The sequence below is a fragment of the Rhipicephalus microplus genome, chromosome 3 (assembly GCF_043290135.1).
Source record: "Rhipicephalus microplus isolate Deutch F79 chromosome 3, USDA_Rmic, whole genome shotgun sequence".
Lineage (NCBI taxonomy): Eukaryota > Metazoa > Arthropoda > Arachnida > Ixodida > Ixodidae > Rhipicephalus > Rhipicephalus microplus.
Genome location: NC_134702.1, coordinates 131,760,551 through 131,778,731, shown reverse-complemented (window position 1 = coordinate 131,778,731; position 18,181 = coordinate 131,760,551). Strand labels below are relative to the sequence as shown.

General features: G+C 43.7%; 1 protein-coding gene across 2 annotated transcripts; it reads left to right on the top strand.

The window, feature by feature from the left end:
* The first annotated feature begins 3,606 nt into the window (after positions 1-3,606).
* On the top strand, positions 3,607-6,666 carry LOC142803929 (uncharacterized). Of its 2 annotated transcripts, none has more exons than XM_075890226.1 (4): positions 3,607-3,642; positions 4,174-4,431; positions 5,103-5,147; positions 5,700-6,666. In XM_075890226.1, the coding sequence occupies exons 2-4, from the start codon at positions 4,293-4,295 to the stop codon at positions 5,864-5,866; spliced, it is 351 nt and encodes a 116-aa protein (XP_075746341.1). In that variant the 5' UTR covers positions 3,607-3,642; positions 4,174-4,292; the 3' UTR covers positions 5,867-6,666. The 2 variants fall into 2 exon arrangements, with proteins under 2 accessions (XP_075746341.1, XP_075746340.1); XM_075890225.1 differs by having other exon boundaries at positions 5,025-5,147; positions 5,700-6,665.
* The last annotated feature ends 11,515 nt before the right edge of the window (positions 6,667-18,181 follow it).

Sequence of the window (18,181 nt, the reverse complement as noted above, 5' to 3'; positions counted from 1 at the left end):
AAACCCTAATGATCCACTCATATGATCACTTCCTCAATCTTTCTTCAAAGAAAGACAACGCACCATAGGAAACAAGCGCCAGCCTTTAACATGTTTGTTAGGTTAAAGATACCTGCCTACGCTAACGCACCTGAAAAAAAACCCTGGGCTCTCCTGAGCACTTGAATTATTTTCATTCCAACTGCGTAGCAAAAAACAAAGCACTAGTGACCGAGCGCATAATCCCCCACAGTTTATCTAAACGCTCATCGTTACTTTACGTTGTCAGAAACAGTGTACAACCAAAATTAGCCCGAGGTGCAATACACATCAAAAGCACCTCGACACATTTGCATCAGTTTTATACAAAAACCGAGTGCCAAGCGGCTGATGTTACCCTTAGTATGTAATGACAACTCAATCATTTTAAATCTTTTTTTGAAATGATTTGGTTGTATGCTAATATCCTTGAAATGCTCATTCAAGCAACATCGACGTGACAGTGATTGTATGCGATATTTCACCTAAACCTAAAGAATACTAAAAAACAAATCTTCTTCGTTGTTATCTTTGAGACCATGTGTCTCATGCAAAAGACGGTTTTTCGCACTTCTGTTCAAACATAAAATCCAAGCCGATGTCGCTGATTCTGCATATGGCTGCATGTACCTAGGCATCCAGAACTACACTTTCATGTTGAACTAAGGTAGCACTTGCTGTGTACACTTGTCCGACAGTTTTTTCAACTCATGTTCTCGTTTGCAGATCTCTTGCTTCAGTATTTGTTTCAAGCTCATCTTCTATGAGCGGCATTTCTTTCGTTGAAATTTCTTCCACTTTATCACAGCAAACGCGGACGTAGAAAGAGGTGAAAAAAAGATTAAGAAGGAAGAGAGAGAAAGGAATAGCTTGAAGCAAAGCAGAAGCTTGTATACCCATCGAAGTGGAGAGGAATAAACTTATAAAAATCCTGGCATATCGAAGTCTCTCTGTGGGATTAGCCAGGTGGCGCAGGGTCTCCCTTGTGTATTTTCTGGAAGAAAATGAAGTTTTCGTCATCATCTTGCTATTGTTACGGAAAGGGCCCGGATTCACAAAACTCACTTACGAAAACATTTTTGCGCAAGAGAAATTTTGTTGCGTAAGTCGATTCACGAAACGAAAAAACGTCGTAAGAGGCCATAGTTGTCACATCGGCCACTGCAAATAAAGCGCGCTGTGACTGCCAGGGAACATGTCAGCGATGGTGATGCAGTTGCTATATTTGCTTACGTCACTGAAAAGTGCTCGTAAGTGGATTCACGAAGCGAAATTGTGCGTAAAAACAGCATGGCTGAGAGAAAATCCCAAGAGTGGTCCGGACCACTCTTAGGAACAATGTGGCTACTTAGAACCTGCTGCCGCAGCGGTATACTTTGTTGCCCTGGCTGGTTTTGAGTTAATTCACGCCCATTAAGGGCTGCCTGATGACTGCTGGTGCGTTTTTATTTCTTTCGGCGCTTTGAGCTTCGCGTGTTGTTTCCCTTGTACGCAGTGGATGGTGTTGACAACCACCACCGTCCAATAAGTTCGAAGTCGCATTAATTGAAGAATTCTATTGGGCGTCAATGCCATAAAACTACGCATGTAAAGATTTGTGGTTGGATGAAAACCAATGTGATACGTGAATGGTCGGTGCATTCGAACGTGACATGACATAGGATCAATCTTATTTGTTATGTTGTTGTGTTGCGCCCCATCTCATCCAATTAAAAGTGCGACTCGACATCCTTGCCTCATTGGTGGAATTTACCACCAAAGAGGTTAATTGGAGCACACTCTTTGCACGCTATTGGAAATAAAAATGAGAGGAAGTTTTCAGTGAGTGGTTCATAAAGTTTGTGCTCTTGTGTACTTTCATTGGCTCTAACTGTCCAATGGTTGCGATCTCTGAAATACAGCTGTCGATACACTTTGGGACGATCTGGAACAAAGCGTACTTTGTAAACTAAAGCCTATTAGGGTGCGCGTGATTACGCATGGAACTACAAGCAAATCATGCATCTTCACCCTCACTGTTCAGACACCGATATGGACCATGATAATATGGCAAGCAATCGGAATGAAATGACCTTAGTAACTTTGTATGACACCGAGAATATGCAAACCCTCCCGATTCTGGAGCAAACCTTGGCTGAATTCATCCCTGCGTCAATTACCAGCCAATTAACTTGGCGCACGAACATCAATCAAAGGTAGAGCGAGCCACTGACATCTATTTTGTGCGACGCAGCGGCCACTTGACCTGAGAATAATAGCGTTGCGAAGGCGAATCCCCTGTCGCATGCTCTGATCGAAGCAGACGACAAACGCGAGCAGACGACGGCTTGGCCGACAGGCACAGTTTGTGATTGGTTGTGAAGCAATACCCTCTACATCAGCTCACTCCGTGACGTTGCCAAAACACCTCTTTCACCTGGCACGCCTGTCCTGTTCGTCATATCACCCCCCTCGCACATAAGAGAAATTTTTTTTACGCCGTGAAAATAGTGCAAGTACTTTCTAAGAGCTCTCTTACGTGCGGTGCAGTTGTCGAAAACAACATGGCGTCGTAAACAGCATATCGGTCGGTGCGACTTTCAGCAAATGCTTCTCGCACGAGTTACTTCAGCGTTTGACCGGATGTGTTGTGATTACAGCAGCTCTTTCAGTGCGTGTGAGCAGTGCGGAAAGCTGTCGCAGTGCAATGGTGTACAGTGAAGCGCAGCGTAGCCTGTGCGTCGGTGTGGTTATCAAGCGGGGATCGGCGTCGATGTATCGACGGCAACTAGCACTCGAGAAGCCTGCAATGTGTGTTTGTGTGCCGGTAACAGTTCGTTCGCTTGACTTTCCAGTCTCTCAGTTGGGTGCTGTGCGACATTTAGGATTGACAGCGTTTTGACACGTTACTTGAGTGACCCCAAGTACGTACGGAAACGTATGAACTACGCGCTCGGTTCTTGCTTCGCCACTAGTTAGCCTGTACGCTTATATTTACTTGAGAGCAATGTACTGTTCGGGAGTGAAACGATGTTCGTTGTGAACAGTGGTGCTGTGTTGACGTTCCAAGACTTGTGAACAAGCTGCGCTCGTGTGACCGAAAATTGAAAGACAGCGTTGATAACTGTTTTGCCCTGCGGAGTTGTGGTGGGGCAGCTTGGCGCTTTTGTTTGTTAAGTCGTCACTTCTCCTTTTTGTGATAACCATAGTCCTAGCGCTGTGATGTGATCAACCAAAACTGCGAGATGCTACATTCTGTTGTGGATCGTGTTACTTCGGAAGCGCGCCTAGACTGTTCTTCGGTAACAACTTGAGAGTTCTATGTGGCAGCGAGAGCCCGTGAACGTCAAGCTTCCCTTCGGCCCCCAGAAAAAGCAAAGATTTCACCGGTGCCTTGCTTTGGATGAAGTTGTAGGCCAATATCGCCTAACTACAGGTTTCGGAGTTCGTCTGGCCATCGTTTTTCACGGCACTAGAGCCTTGACAACAGCCGGTCATGGCCAGTTCTTACACTTTATCAATGGACGTGCACGCCTGGCCAGCCCTTCATTGCTGTCATTGGCAGCTTCCAGTCTGCAGATGCCCTTTACCAGTTAGCCGTACTCGGCTCCTCATGACACCGACGGCTACTAAATGCTGCCATCGGTGAGTTCACCTTGCAGAACTAAATTTCACCGGTACTATAATTCACGCAGTTCTATAACGTGTGCAAGTTTTTAAGCCCATCAGATGTAATGTTTCTCTATAGTAAGTTGAAGCATGAAAAATTTACTACTACTGTTATATACATACATATATTATGGAGCAAATACATAAAAAGTTTTTTGTGATTTGGTACAAGTGAGCTCTTGTTTGATTATGAGGTTGGGCCTGTCAATTGACCACGTTTGATAGTTGGAAAGTTAATGTGAATTTATTTTTCAGAAGCCAAGTTGCACTTAAAAAATTTGTTATTTTGGAAAATTAGTTCTATAGACGATTACCACTGTGCTAGTACTATACTTCAGTAGGACATATATATTGCGGTACGTAAATTTTACATAAGGCTTCAGTTTATTTCAAAGTGATTATAGCAGATTTTGGTCACATTAACGAAGTGATAGCTTCCTCAAATAAGTATTAGAAGTGAGTGCTTTAATGATTGTTTTTAAATATCTCGTTTTCGGCTCTTCACAGATCGCAGAGATTGGTTTGTTAAGGTCCTGTGATTCATCGGTTGAACATTCTGGCACATCAATCCTCATCATTACTTGGAGCACCTGTACAAAAATAGGAAGGACGCGTTCTCCCTAACTATGCAAGCCTATGTCACTGCTGGGACTGTTATCATTCAGCGGATGGGGCGTGGAAGCATGCATGGCAGCCTCATCTGGAAGGACTGCGATCTGCTTGGGAGCTTCGAGCGCACAAAACTGCCTAACGGCTGGCTGCAAGGTTAGTTTTTCTTTAATACATACGATTACGTGAACACCACTTACTGTGCACAAATTGAAAACCCAAGCATGGTTGCTTTCAGTGGATACCTGTAATATTCTTACACACAATTGTTATTCAACATTTATAGAACTAAGTTGCAAGATAATTGAGAATGTTGAAAGCTGAAAGCCTGCAGCCTATGAATGAAACTCCAATAATCTGAGGCTCAAAAGCTTGTGCTTTGAAACGAGCACAAATACTTTGATTCCTTATTGAGCTCTTGAGCTTGTGACTCCCTCTGTGGATCAAGTGCTCTGGAAGGAAATAGCAAGTGGGTGAAAATTGCCTGGCTGTTCACAACTTTTAAGGAGAAAGACCTATTCAAGAAGCTTCTGATGACATAGGGCCAGTAACTGCATCTTTTACCTAATGTAGCTTTTTCTCTCTCAGTGCTGTTGCTTATGTTTCAGCCGAACATGTTCACCACGATTGCATAGTGATATATATTTTTCTACAAATTGTACCTGACCTAAGCATGCATTGTTGATCTCTAAAGGTGACGTTCAGTGTGTTTCAATGCCATGGCTTCTCATTTCTCTGCCTGTGGCTAGCCTATTTCAGCAGCAGAGCGATGCAGCTAGCACACATGCAATCCAAGTCATGGAGCGCTCCTTTGGTGTTCTGTGCAGGACGCAGCATATCCATCCGGCAAGACACTGGTATCAACAATAATGGTGAGTGTTGGTGGCACCTGTAGGAGCCCGTTGTATTTGTTGCGTATGATTATTTCCCCTGATGAAGTGCATTTTTGAAAGGTTTTCTTCATTTAGAATAATAGATGTCAGCAACAAGCACACTCATAATCCACAAGTTCTTTGTGTCTTCTAGACTGCCCATTTGCTCCTATACGCAGTACGGTGAGCTGGCTATGTTAGACAGCCTTAAAGTTAGGAACATTGGCTGTTGCGTTGTAATGCAGTCTAACTTTTATTTCTTAGTGAACTTATTTGTGGTCTGCTTCTCGCACCTAGTGTGAAGTCAAAATAGAAGAAACTTTATTGGCTTTTTATGTCTGGCAGAAGTTTCATGCCTTCATCTATAACATTGTAGTTTTGCTCTTGTATCATATTAAATATATTTTCAGTCTTCACTGTTTGTGTGTGTGTGTGTGTTGAGGCTTGTCATTGGCTTCTGAAAATACAATATCTGTAAATATGAGCACATAATTGACAACTATACACTCTTGCATGTAGCATGGTTGTAACAATGATCTGTATTTTTCTAAGTTCCAGCAGTAACAAGGGGTTCGGTGCTCCACGGTCATGTACAGTGTATCAAGAACAGAGCACAGAAGACCAACAAGTATAAAGGGACTGCCAGTGACTGTTCTCCTGCTCAAAGTTTACAACAGCAGAAAGAGCACATTGTGATGTCAGGAGCAGCTGCTGCTTAACTTCTTAGCAGTGCATTATTCAGCAGTTCATTTGCTTGCATTCAAAATTATTTAAATTTTGCATGGAAGACACCAAACTATGACACTAATTTAAAGGCTGCTGTAGTGTTAGTGGGCAAATATTTTTGAGCTGAAGTTTTTAACATGTGTGTTAAGTGCCTGTGTGCCTCTACATTTACATGCCAGAAATCACAGCATCCATGGTCGCCAATGGTAACTGTGTCTGCATTCTTTGTAGTACAAGAAGTAAAGCCATGGATGCAGTAATCATGTACTTAGTCGATGTAATCCTTCAGTGTACACTCATTTGTATAGCACCAATGATGCCATGAGCTCTGGGAAGTGAATCTATGTGGATTAATTTATTTGGCAGGAAGTAGATAATCACTACTCCTAGTATATCTTAACAGAAGATTTTAGTGCTTGGGTATTATCCCACTGCCTGTCCGTCCTTCAACAGTCTACTTATCTACTGTGTAAGTGTAACTTTTTAAATGTATACTTTGCTCGGATAGGTTTGTTCATAATGTAATGCAAGTGACTTATCATCTATGCAGCTCTACTCAGACTAGAAATAAAAGCACTTATTTTTATATGTAGCTATACCATGCATTCACTTGTGTTTTTCTAGGTGCCTGTACAATTTTTTAGCCCTACAAAAGTGCTGGTATACTCTAATATTGAATCTGGCATCTTAAAATAGTTTGTTAGTGGAAGTAAGAATGTGTTTACAATCAATATTACTATCCTCAGATGAACTGTGAAAACTCTGTGGAAATTTATTTACATCTTTTGAACTTTGTGAAGGCAAATGTTGTTATGTTCTTTTACTGTGGTCCCTGTTTCATGCAAATGACACATAATTACTTTGCAGTGGCATAGTATTAGTTGTTATTTTACACATATGTGCTGAGCAACATCGCAGTTGAGGCCAGCAGCAAGACATACATGCAGTGCACTGGAGCATCACCTCACATAGTGTACAGTCTTTGCCCACCAGTAAACTCAATATTTTTCAAGCAGACTAATAGACAGCTGTATGGGAACTGTGTTGATGTGCAAACTTTGAAGTCTTCTTGAGGAGTGTTTTTCATCATTTTTGTCCAAGTAAAGTAGCTACCCAAGGCCACAACTGGTGGGAATGTGGTGGTTTCCTCTCTCCAAAAGCACTCTTACTAGCCGCCTCAATGTTAGCATGGGGTGAATTCACGAATTGGAAAAATAATTGGTCTTTGTTTTCTTGGCCGAAAGAGTCGCTTCCACCGTTGAGCCACCACGACGCGCCAGAATAGAAACTTTTAGCTAAATAAAGTTGATTCTACTTTTGAGAAGTGTTTTGGGGAAACGAAATGGCACCTATAGCTGTCAATATAAACACTGTTTGCACCAAGGAGCTTAGTAGCTTGTAATTGTATTATTCATGTTTTGTCTAGAATTTACTCGTGCTGTGCCAACTTTCTGCCCAAGTGTCCTAACATGCTTTGTTAGTGGGTTGTGAATGAGCCAAGCTATGTAAATAAACAGAGTGATATTGCAGACATGTACAAAATATTGATGCACAGCCCTTTTCTTCAGCATGACATTGTCAAGGGCTTTATTCTTGTGTTTTTTATAAAAACTGCTTGTCACTGGGCTGCAGCAGAAAACTATGCATCAAGCTTTTGCGAGATAATTCGAGAAACACCGTATTCAGACATAACAGTGCCGGTGGATATCTCTCGTAAGTTACTTTCTGTAGTATATTCAAAATGAGTGTATTAGAATTGTTGTTTTATAGCCATTCATTTTAATATTTACACCTGAGTGTATGTATGTATGTATGGGTGTACATATGTATATGTGTGTGTGCGTATATGTATGTATGTATGTATGTATGTATGTATGTATGTATGTATGTATGTATGTATGTATGTATGTATGTATGTATGTATGTATGTATGTATGTATGTATGTATGTATGTATGTATGTATGTATGTATGTATGTATCTTTTAAATGAGAATCCGTTTATCATTGGTGAGCAAGTTTGGTAATGATTTGGCTGAATTTGTTTCTAGTTATTTCTCTTTTGAGCCATTATACATTTGAATTTGTTTTGTACTGCATAAAAATAAATGTAACCTTACACAGAATATGTGTGTTCGAAGAAGTTTCATTTACCAACCTACAGTCATGGGCAAGAAATTGGGTAAAATGGAAAGAACCTGCGAAGATTAGTTTCGAGCATAGCTACTCTACATGGCATATCTTGTACACATTGCGTTGGTTGAATATGTCGATTTCAACCTTTCAATTTTAATCAGAATAAGCAAGATATCACCCGTGGTTGTATATGTGTGTGATATTTATGCATACTGTGATACCGGTTCGCAATTACAATTAAGGTCAAAAACCTAGTCAAGCTGAATACACGATTTTTGTCCATGCACCTTTCATCTGCACTGGAACTGTTGTTATTAAAAAATAAACTTCAGTTTAGAAATTTATTCTAGTAGCCAAAAACAGGGTATCTCTTTATCACACAAATCAAATTGCCATTGTTCTGTTCCATTCTGGACAATACGGGACCCTCTCAGCAGAACTCGATTAACTGCTATAGTTCATTTTAACCATTGACAGCGACATTACACTGAAGCGTGCAGCATGACAAATAGCGGGAAAGAAGGCACAAACTAATCACTCTGTTTGCATCAGCTCTAACTGTCCGTGCTCTTTGGTCTTGCTGCATGTGATGATGCCCACCAAATTAGCACGAAAGCGTGTCCCCACAAAGGCAGTCAACTTGGCTGCAAGCAGTTAGCTCACTGCATGTGTAGATTTTCTTTAAAACACCGTGAAGACTGATTGCTGGTCGAATATCCAAACACGTGAAAAGTAATATACCAGGTATGATATTGGTATTTCAGCACTGGACACTTTTGCGATAAGAGAGGATGGAGGAGAAAGTTATGAACCATGAATTGTTTAATTTTTGAAGGAGCACAGTACAGCGCTTTTGGGTCAAAAGGGGAGTGAAAGAAGCAAGCGCGAAAGCCTACTTCTCAAAAACTTAGTACCCGCCACCACGCATAATGTCAGGCTGGGCAACCTCCCGAAAAAGAAAATGCTCAGTAATTCTGCGAATCGAACCAAGTACCTCCTAGATTGTAGTTGAGCGCTGTAACCACTCGTCCACTGCAGCAGTGCTTCTGTTCGCCTTATTGCTGATATATCGTCATTCCTTCGAATGAAGCCAAATGCAAAAATGTCCCGTGAAACTTTGTCAAAAATAGAAAAAATAGTTAGAATGCGTTTTCCCAAGGTTACGAGAAGATAGAAACCGCCACGTGTGATTGTATAACCGTGCGCTATTTATTCTTGTACATTACTGTTATGACGTTGGGATAGCCGGCTCTAACGTACGCTACCTTCTCATAGTTTTCCAAATATAGATAAGAAAATAAAAATATATATCGGCCTGTGACAACGCTAATCAACTATTATGAGTTCACTGTCACTAGTGTCACTTTCACTAGATGAATGCTCAGTTTGCTTTCATTATCGTTATTTAGGAAAGTTTTGGCTCATTAACTCAACTTTCTTAATTAGCATTGATTCTCACACCTAAGGACAGTCACACTTCATCTCGCTTTCTGAGTGGCTGTCACTCTCATATAACGCGTACTCCACTTTTTTATGCTCTCCGAGCATCTGACCCTGTTTTGCGGAGACTTTCCCTGACGTCTGCTCGGCCAGAAAATTGTCTTTATTATCTATCAATTTCAAGCTTTCGCGAACCCGAAACGAGAGTCTCTCTCTCTTTTCATCCTTTTCGCACGTGTGATAACGTCTCTCGACCTCAAGACTCGTATACACGTGCCTTCCTTTGCGCACTCAAACAACGCTGGGCGAAATATTTGCACCGTGTTTTGTGAAAAGCATTAGCACTGAGACACCTCCCGACGAGTCTCCCTCATTTTACGTAGACATATACCTAAGCGTAAGCGTATGCACGTTCTCGCATTCCGGCTTTATAAAAATGCTGCGGTGCATGGAACCAGCGAAATTGCGCTCACAATTTCATTTGATTACTGCTGTTATCTATTTCCGCACAATTCGTCTGCAGGCACCAAAGTCGCTCATGTGTCTTGTAATAAGAATATTGTAACAAGGGCTACCTTTGACTATAGGTACAAAACACCCTTACGTTCACCACTATACCGTGCTAGATTGCACCGAATTAGTTAAGTAGCAGCGCAGCTTCAATGAAATGTAAGGTAACTGGTCGCGTTAAATAAGGGAAGACATTCGAGGCCCATTTTCAAACATTGCATGCAACGATTTATGTGTGGTTTCATTTATGTGGTACACCTGGATTGTTGTTTACTTGTACTTGGCGAGATAGTGCATGGATTGCCCGATGACTTAAGGCCATCGAGCAATTTCGTTTTTAGCTAAAGTCGTTGATGAAAGGCGAGTGCTTGGCTTTGCACAGCCCGCCAAAATGCCTAATACAACGTACGCGGCATCCCGTAAGCGCTGTAGCAGACGCTCGCGGAACTGAAACTTAGATGCAGCAAATCATTGGCTGTCATCGTATACTCTCGATGCTAGACGCTTTGCGTGCTACCTTGATATTATCGGCACACACTTCTTTCTTTCCTTGTCGTTTCATCAGCTATCGTGTGTCCTCCTTGCCCTCTTAAGTGCCGAATAAGTTAAATTCATACCCGCGCTATAGTAATCCCTCCAGATAAGAGAACTTTTGGCTAAGAAAATGCGTAGCCAAAGAGAAAGCTTTGTGAATTCGGCCCAAGAAGTGACACCGTATCGACGAGGTTGTGGATTAGATGTATTTGAAACCAGCGGTAATGGCGTGACCCGTTGACCAGCGATTGAGCACAGAAAACCCTTCGTCTTCATTGTCGAGCACACATGCACGTCACCCCCTAGAATATTATTATGCATGCATGTAGCATAGTCCCCGGCTGCAGAAGTGCCGTCCAGGCGCATCTAAATGTCATCGTCACTAGGACAGTGGCAGGGATTCAAGCGCGTAACATGTACAATATCGGTTGCCTGTTGGGCTCATGAAGGTGAAGGAGCAACAGGACCCATTTCATATGTCACAGGAGTAACCACATAAACGACTCGGTATGGACGTGTGTAGCGAGTAAGCAGTTTTCTGACAAGTCAACTTGACGGGTCAGAGACCAGAGCAGGACCAAACGATCGGGCGGGAAGAGTACGTCGCGGTGTCGTTGATCATACAAACGCCGTTGCTTCTCTTAGCGGTGAGAAGGCAAGTACGGGTGATTTCGCGTGCGTGAGCGGCCCGAGTCGTAGCATCCATGGCATATTCACTGCTCGGTTCTGCAGGGGACGGTATGACGGTGTCTAGACGAAATGTTGGTTCTTGGCCAAACAACAGAAAAAAATGAGAGTAACTGGTAGGGTCATGGCGCAAAGAATTATAGGCAAGTGTGTCGTACAGCAACGCAAGATTCCAGTCGGTGTGGTTGGTGGAAACATTTTAGTGAGCATGCCTTTAAGAATTCTGTTTAGACGCTCCGTGAGTACATTGGTCTGCGGATGGTATGACGTAGCCAGCTTGTATCTCGTTTGATAGGACTGCACGGTGTCGGCTATGACCTTCGGCAAAATGGTGCAGCCCTGGTCTGTAAGCAGCCGCCGTGGGGCTCTGTGTTGCAAAATGATGTCCTTGAGGAGGAAGTCGGCGACGTCCGTGGCGCAGCTTGTTGGAAGAGCTCGTGTGATGGCATAACGCGTGGCGTAGTCAGTGGCCACAGCTATGCACTTGTTACCCGAGGAAGACAAGGGGAAAGGGCCAAGCAGGTTCAAACCAACGCTTAAGAACGAATCTGATGGAATGTCAACTGGTTGAAGGCGTCCGGCGGGAAGCGTCGATGGCGTTTTGCGGCGCTGTCGTTTCTCAGAAGCCGCGACGTATCTTCTGACGACTGAGCGTGCAAGCCCTGTCCAGAAGAAGCGTTGGCGTATTCGGTCTTAAGTGCGTGACTTACCAAGGTGACCGGCAGACGGAAGGTCATGAAGTTCGTTTAGAACTTCTGAGCGAATGTGTTTCAGAATGACAAGCAGTAGGGCCGGTCCATCTGGCTCTAAACATTGGCGGTATAATACACCATCGTGGAGCACAATTGAGCGATGGGATGGACTGGAAGAGTGTGATTGAGGCGCTCAATGATAGCGCGCAAGGACGCATCATGACGCTGTTCGTCAAAGATGGATGTCATTTGTGAAAGGGAAAAGACGCAAGGCTCGGTGTCGGTGTCAGGCATAGTGCTTGACCCAGAAACCGGGTAGCGGGACAGGCAGTCTGCGTCCTGATGTAGGCGTCCGGACTTGTATGTCACCATGTAGATAAACTCTTCTGTCACAGAGCCCACCACCTGAGCCGGCCAGTTGGATCCATCAGTGACGTAAGCCAACATAGCGCATAATGGTCAGTTATTACAGAGACATTTGTGCCATATAAATATGGGTGGAACGTTGAGACTGCCCAAACAAGAGGAAGACACTCACGCTCTGCATTGGAATAGTTGCGCTAAGCAGCTGTGAGGAGGCGGCTAGCATAGGCGAAAACTCGGTCGTGTCTCCTATTGGCGTTGGGCTAGGACGGCTCCGATCCCGTGACCACTAGCATCGGTTCGGACTTTTGTCGGATCGGATGGGTCAAAGTGAGCCAATATTGGTGGAGTCGTCAGAAGCGTGATTAGATGAGAAAAAGCAGCAGCTTGGCCAGTACCTCACGAAAATGTGACGTTTTTCTTCAGAAGCTCAGTGAGAGGTCGAGCGATGACTGCGAAACTTTTCATAAACCTTCTAAATAGGAAGAAAGTCCTACAAAACCCCGGACGTCTTTGACTGACCGGGGTACAGGAAAACAGGAAAACTGTTGATTGTACAAATTTTCTCCAGATCCGGCTGCACACCAAATGCGTCGACAAGCTGGCCCAATACCGTAGTTTGCTGGCGTCTGAAGTGGTGTTTTGACGAGTCTAATTGAAGTCCTGCAGTGTGGAATATGTCGAGAATCGCTGACAAACGCCGAACGTGGGTCTCAAATGTTAAAGAAAATACAACGACATCATTAACATAACAAAGACATGTTGACTATTTCAACCTTTGTAGCAGAGAGACCATCATGCGCTCGAACGTGGCTGGGGCGTTGCATACCCCGAACTGCATAACCTTAAACTGATATAGGCCGTCTGGAGTTACAAACGCAGTGTTATCTTGGTCTTTTTTGTCTACAGCAATCTGCCAGTAGCCGGAACCTAGGTCTATTGAAGAAAAGTATCGGAGGCCGTGAAGACAATCAAGAGCCTCATCATGCGGGGTAAATGGTAAACGTTCTTTTTGATGATTCTATTCAGATGGCAGTAATCAACGCAGAAGCGCCACGTGCCATCTTTCTTTTTAACGAGTACAATGGGGGATGCCCAAGGACTCGAAGAGGGTTCAATTTTCGCTTTGTCTAGCATCTTGGCGACTTCTTGTTGAATTACTTTACGCTCTGTGGCAGACACCCGGTATGGTCGCCGATGAATGGGATGAGAATCAACTGTGTTATTGCGGTGCTTGACGAGTGAAGTCTGGCCGAGTGGACGGCTCTATGTCGAATATGTCGCGGTATGAAGCCAGAAGGTGGCAGAGCGCGGCTGACTTCTCAGCTTTGAATGAAGGCCACGGCGATCATGAAGCTTAAGGTTGCATCGAGGCACGTGGCATCCTGCGAGCGACATGGGTGATCGGGATATACGTCTGTCGCAAAACATGTGACGTGGTCGTCAATTAGGGTCTTAGCGTGACGACTGATATTCCTCGAGGTAGCCCTTGTTTTATAAAACCTATATTGATAACAGGTAAATGTGTTCGGTTAGAGGCCATGGTTACGACGGAGTGTGCGACAGTAATGTCGTGCGCCAGGAGAACATCAGGAATCGGCGTCACGATATAATCACCGTCGAAAACTGGAAAGGTTGTTGCCAATTCAACGAATGTGAGAGCTTTTAGGTGGTATCCGGGAGAAGTCAGTTGTGCACAGGCTGTTCGGGAGTTCAGGGTGAGAATCCGGGAGAAGAGGAAGTTTTAAGCAGAGAGTACCAGCGGCACAATTGATTAGGGCAGAATGCTTCGACAGGAAGTTCATGCCGAAGATTAGATCATGAGGGCAGTTTTGAAGCACCGTAAATAAGACGGGGACATGGCGGCCGGCAATACTAACGCGAGCGGTGCACATTTCAGTGATGGCCACAGTTCTACCATCAGCGACACGGAGAGCTTAGTTGCAGCCGGCGTGAGCAATTTTTTTGAGCAGGCAACACAGATGAGCACTCATTATGGACACTTCAGCTCCGGTAACAACTAACGCTGTCAAATAAATACTGTCCACATACACCTCAATTAAGTCCGTATTGGTGGGGAGCGTCAAGGGAGGATTTGGATCAGACGCAATTAATGCAGCACTACCTCCTGGAGCTTCATGATCTAGTTTTCTGTCCGAGAGCATCCATAGTTGACAGGCGATGGATAGCGGCGTGGTTGGGGCGATGGGGAACGGCGGTGCTGAGGTGACGGCGAATGAGTGGTGGAGCGGCTGTTGGGGACGTCGGAAGAAGGGTACACGACTGCGCGAATACCGACTGGAGTCCTTGTATGGTCGAGTAGAGGAAAATGGGCTCAAGCTGGAGGGCGTCCAAGTGCTGCGGCCGTAGTGGGAGATATGGCGAACTTGGTGGCAGCGGAAGCAGATTGGTCTGTCGTCTGGAGTTCTCCGTTATGTTTGATTGTGGTATCGTCGAATAAAGTGTAAGTCATGGCGTGGTGCATTTATTGTCATTGGCCTGGAGGTGGGTCTCACGCCAGCCTGAATAACGGAGACCTCCGGAGGCGTTTGTGCGGCGCCATGGTCGAGTGCATGTGGTGGAAACAGCGCCGGACTTGACACCCAAAGCTCCCTTCGAACTATACGTGTCAACGCTGTCCTGCATGGGTGGTGCGGCACCGTGATCGGTGCAGGTTGATGTAACAGCCGTGTTTGGTAACCACGTGAATTCAGGCAGATTACGGTAGCTTTTGCCATTTAGAAGTTGCGGCATTCCTCAATAATCATATCTACGGTCGGGACGTTGGTGTACACGAGCAAGTGAAAGGCGTCGTCCACGGTGCCCTTGAGTATGTGGTCCACTTCATCACTCTTTCTCGTATTTGCTCGTCCACTTTCCGGCGCAACGCGAGCACGTCCTGTATGTACGAGACATACGACTCAATGAAGGACTGCACACGAGTGGCAAGGTCTTTTCGCGCTTCCAATTGGCGACCAGACGGGTCCCCAAAGAGGTCGCGTAGTCGCTCCTTGAAAATATCCCAGCTGGTGAGCTCATTCTCATGGGCGTCGAACCATCACGTGGGGTGCCGTCCAATTAAAATATTAGATTGGCGAGCATATAACGGTAGGGTCCCATCGTTGTGTCTGGCTGACATGCTCGTACGTACGGAGTCAGTAGTCAACGTCAAGCCCAGGTTGTGCGGAGAATAAACCGGGATCACGAGGGTGGGGCATCGTCAGGTATGTGGTGGCTGGATCTACAGAAGGAGACGCTGATGGGTTGTCGTTATTGGTAGCCATGGCTGGAGACTGAACGGTGCGGCCACTGTGGAGCTTCGTGGTGATGTCGGGGAACGTTGCACCTCTACCAAACATGTTACGAAAAAGAAGAAACGCCGTATCGACGAGGCTGTGGATTAGATGTATTTGAAACGAGCGGTAATGGCGTGACCAGTTTACCAGCAATCGAGCTGATGATGATGCTGATGATGATGATGCCTCCACTATGGCTCTTGTCCACTCAGGGGGATATGCTAAGATTTGAGGTTATGAACTTTAAGGCCTTTCGAATGATATATAATCCTTACAGAAGAAGGATAAGCACACGTAAATACAGAAAGTACAATATTTTTTTTGCCATTTCTACCAGACAGAATAATCTATATCTCGAATTGAAATTGCAGTAATTTCGAACAAGTCTAAATAATAATATTATAATAACAAATATGCGAATGGGAATTTAGAGGCGCATTGGTTTTGTCCGGTGCGATCAAGCGGAGACAACCCTTCGTCTTCCTCGTCTGGCACACACGCGCGTCGCCAACTGAAATCTCCGTATGCCTGCATGTAGCATTATATGGCCATGAAGTGCGGTTTCAATAAGTTTTACTACAATAGATGATACTGGTATTGGTCGTATGTTGTCTAGATTATAGCCTGTCACTTGTTTCTTAAGCATTGGTATAATCTTTGCAATCTTCCATTCATAAGGTATCGGTGCTCTTCTAAGAGAATAATTTACGAGACCTAAAAGACCATTCAGATATTCCTGGTTTAGTATTTTTAGCATTAAATTTTTTATTCCATGGAGGACTGGTGCTGCATTTGGCAATCTTTTTATAGCCTCATTTATTTCGGAAGTCAATAATTCTGCGTATTCAGAGGTGGCTGGTGCGTAAACAAAATTGGGAAGACACGTTGAGAACCTGTTTTGTAAACCTTCTGCCAATTGATTTAATGATTTCTGTAGTTCTTTTGAGCTGTGAACTACCGAGACAACGTTTCCTGGTATAAGGATTCTTTTTCTACCACAAAAGAAATTACATAAAGAACGTTTGTTGTACAATTTAGACAGGTACACGAAATGTTCTTGATCATGCTGCTCTTCCGCTCGCGATACTGTGGGTTTTAATGTTGCCGCAATTAACTGATAATCCTTCCAATTTTGTAGACTCTGATTACATGTAAGTCTTTTCCATGCTGCTCTTTTCTTTTTCTATAGTCTCGTGTGCACTCAGTATTTCACCATCTGCTAGATGGGGCACTTAGCAATCACAAATTTCGAAGCATCCTTGGAGATTTTTAAAGCGGAACAGATTTTTCTCCCAAGGTCTTCATGTTGACCACTAGTGCCTGGCGAAATATTAAAACGAAAGCAGGTTTTCAATGTTTTGTAATTGACCAATGTTTTTTCTATCCGTTAACAAGATTTTATAGAACATGCAATTTCAGAGTGTACAAGAACAGGTTCACTATTTAAAGGGAAATCTATTGTTTTCCAAGACTTTATTGAATCACATAAGCTTCGAAACATAAGATCGAACACCGATCGTTTTCATTGGCGAGAAAATGTAGGCTGTCTTCCATTTAGGCAGGTAAGGTTTTTAAGACTCACCCAATCCTACAGAAGAGTACCAGAAGTGTCTGTTAGAAATTCCCACGTAACATAATATGAGTTGAAATCACCAGTCACAGGAAATTCATTCTTGCAACTAGCTAAGGCAGTATCTAAAAGCAACGTTACGTGGCTTATTGCTTTCAATCGTTAAAAACCTTACATGAAGCCACGCTAACTTTTCTTGAACTTTCGCAAATCGTAGAAGAGACGCTGAAGAAATAAGGCCTACTTTGCAAAATATATTGTGCGGTATGGGCTTGCTTGTATATTTTCTCTTTCTTTTTATTTTTTACTAATGAAAAAATTTCTTTCAATTCTTACTTCTTAACCTACTGTACTCTTAACTCACCTAATGATTACCCACTCTTACATTCTCTAGATGACTGAATAATTATTTTCTCTTCATCGACATTCGAAAATATGCTTTTCCCACTACAATAAGCTCCGGTTTATTGACCAATCCCCCACAGAGGGTATGAGCCAGCGTATATAGGATTAAGCAATCAGGCAAGCAAGTTTCTAATTACAACGTAGTGATGAATGGCGAAAGTAACTGACTTATTTTTACAATTGTATAAAATGCAAACAAGAAGCACGCTAGTACCTCAATAGTGCTAGCACAAATCAATGAACATTGATGCAGCAAATACGCGAGGTTTAGATAATTCTGCACAGTTGCTAGTTGTTCACGCGAAAACCGAAGGACGTGACAAAATTCAGTAGAATTGCTATGTAGAAACATCAGTGAGGCTGCCGAAAAATTCACGTGCACAATAGCAAGGTCTAGTGCCCACAAGGGGAGAATGGTCATTAGAAGCCTCCTTCGCCTGCGGGTACAATTCATTTTCTCTGAATAGTATCATCATCAAAAATTATTCATGTCTCTTTCCGAGCTCCGTTAGTGGTGTTCCAATCATTGCAGCTTAATACGCTGCTTTAGTTAGCGCCAAGGAAGGGTGCCGCTAATGCTCATCGCCTCTGTTCCTGGAAGGTCGACTCCAACTCCGCTCAAGCATGGTGATGTGGTCTATATTTTGACAGAATTTTTAGTTAATACACGTAAGCAG

Excerpts from the sequence above, each read along its gene's own strand:
- LOC142803929 (XM_075890225.1), top strand. The coding sequence starts at position 4,293 with ATGCAAGCCTATGTCACTGCTGGGACTGTTATCATTCAGCGGATGGGG. Across the intron at positions 4,432-5,024 it reads GCCTAACGGCTGGCTGCAAG|CCTATTTCAGCAGCAGAGCG; the intron begins GTTAGTTTTTCT and ends GCCTGTGGCTAG. Across the intron at positions 5,148-5,699 it reads CACTGGTATCAACAATAATG|TTCCAGCAGTAACAAGGGGT; the intron begins GTGAGTGTTGGT and ends TATTTTTCTAAG.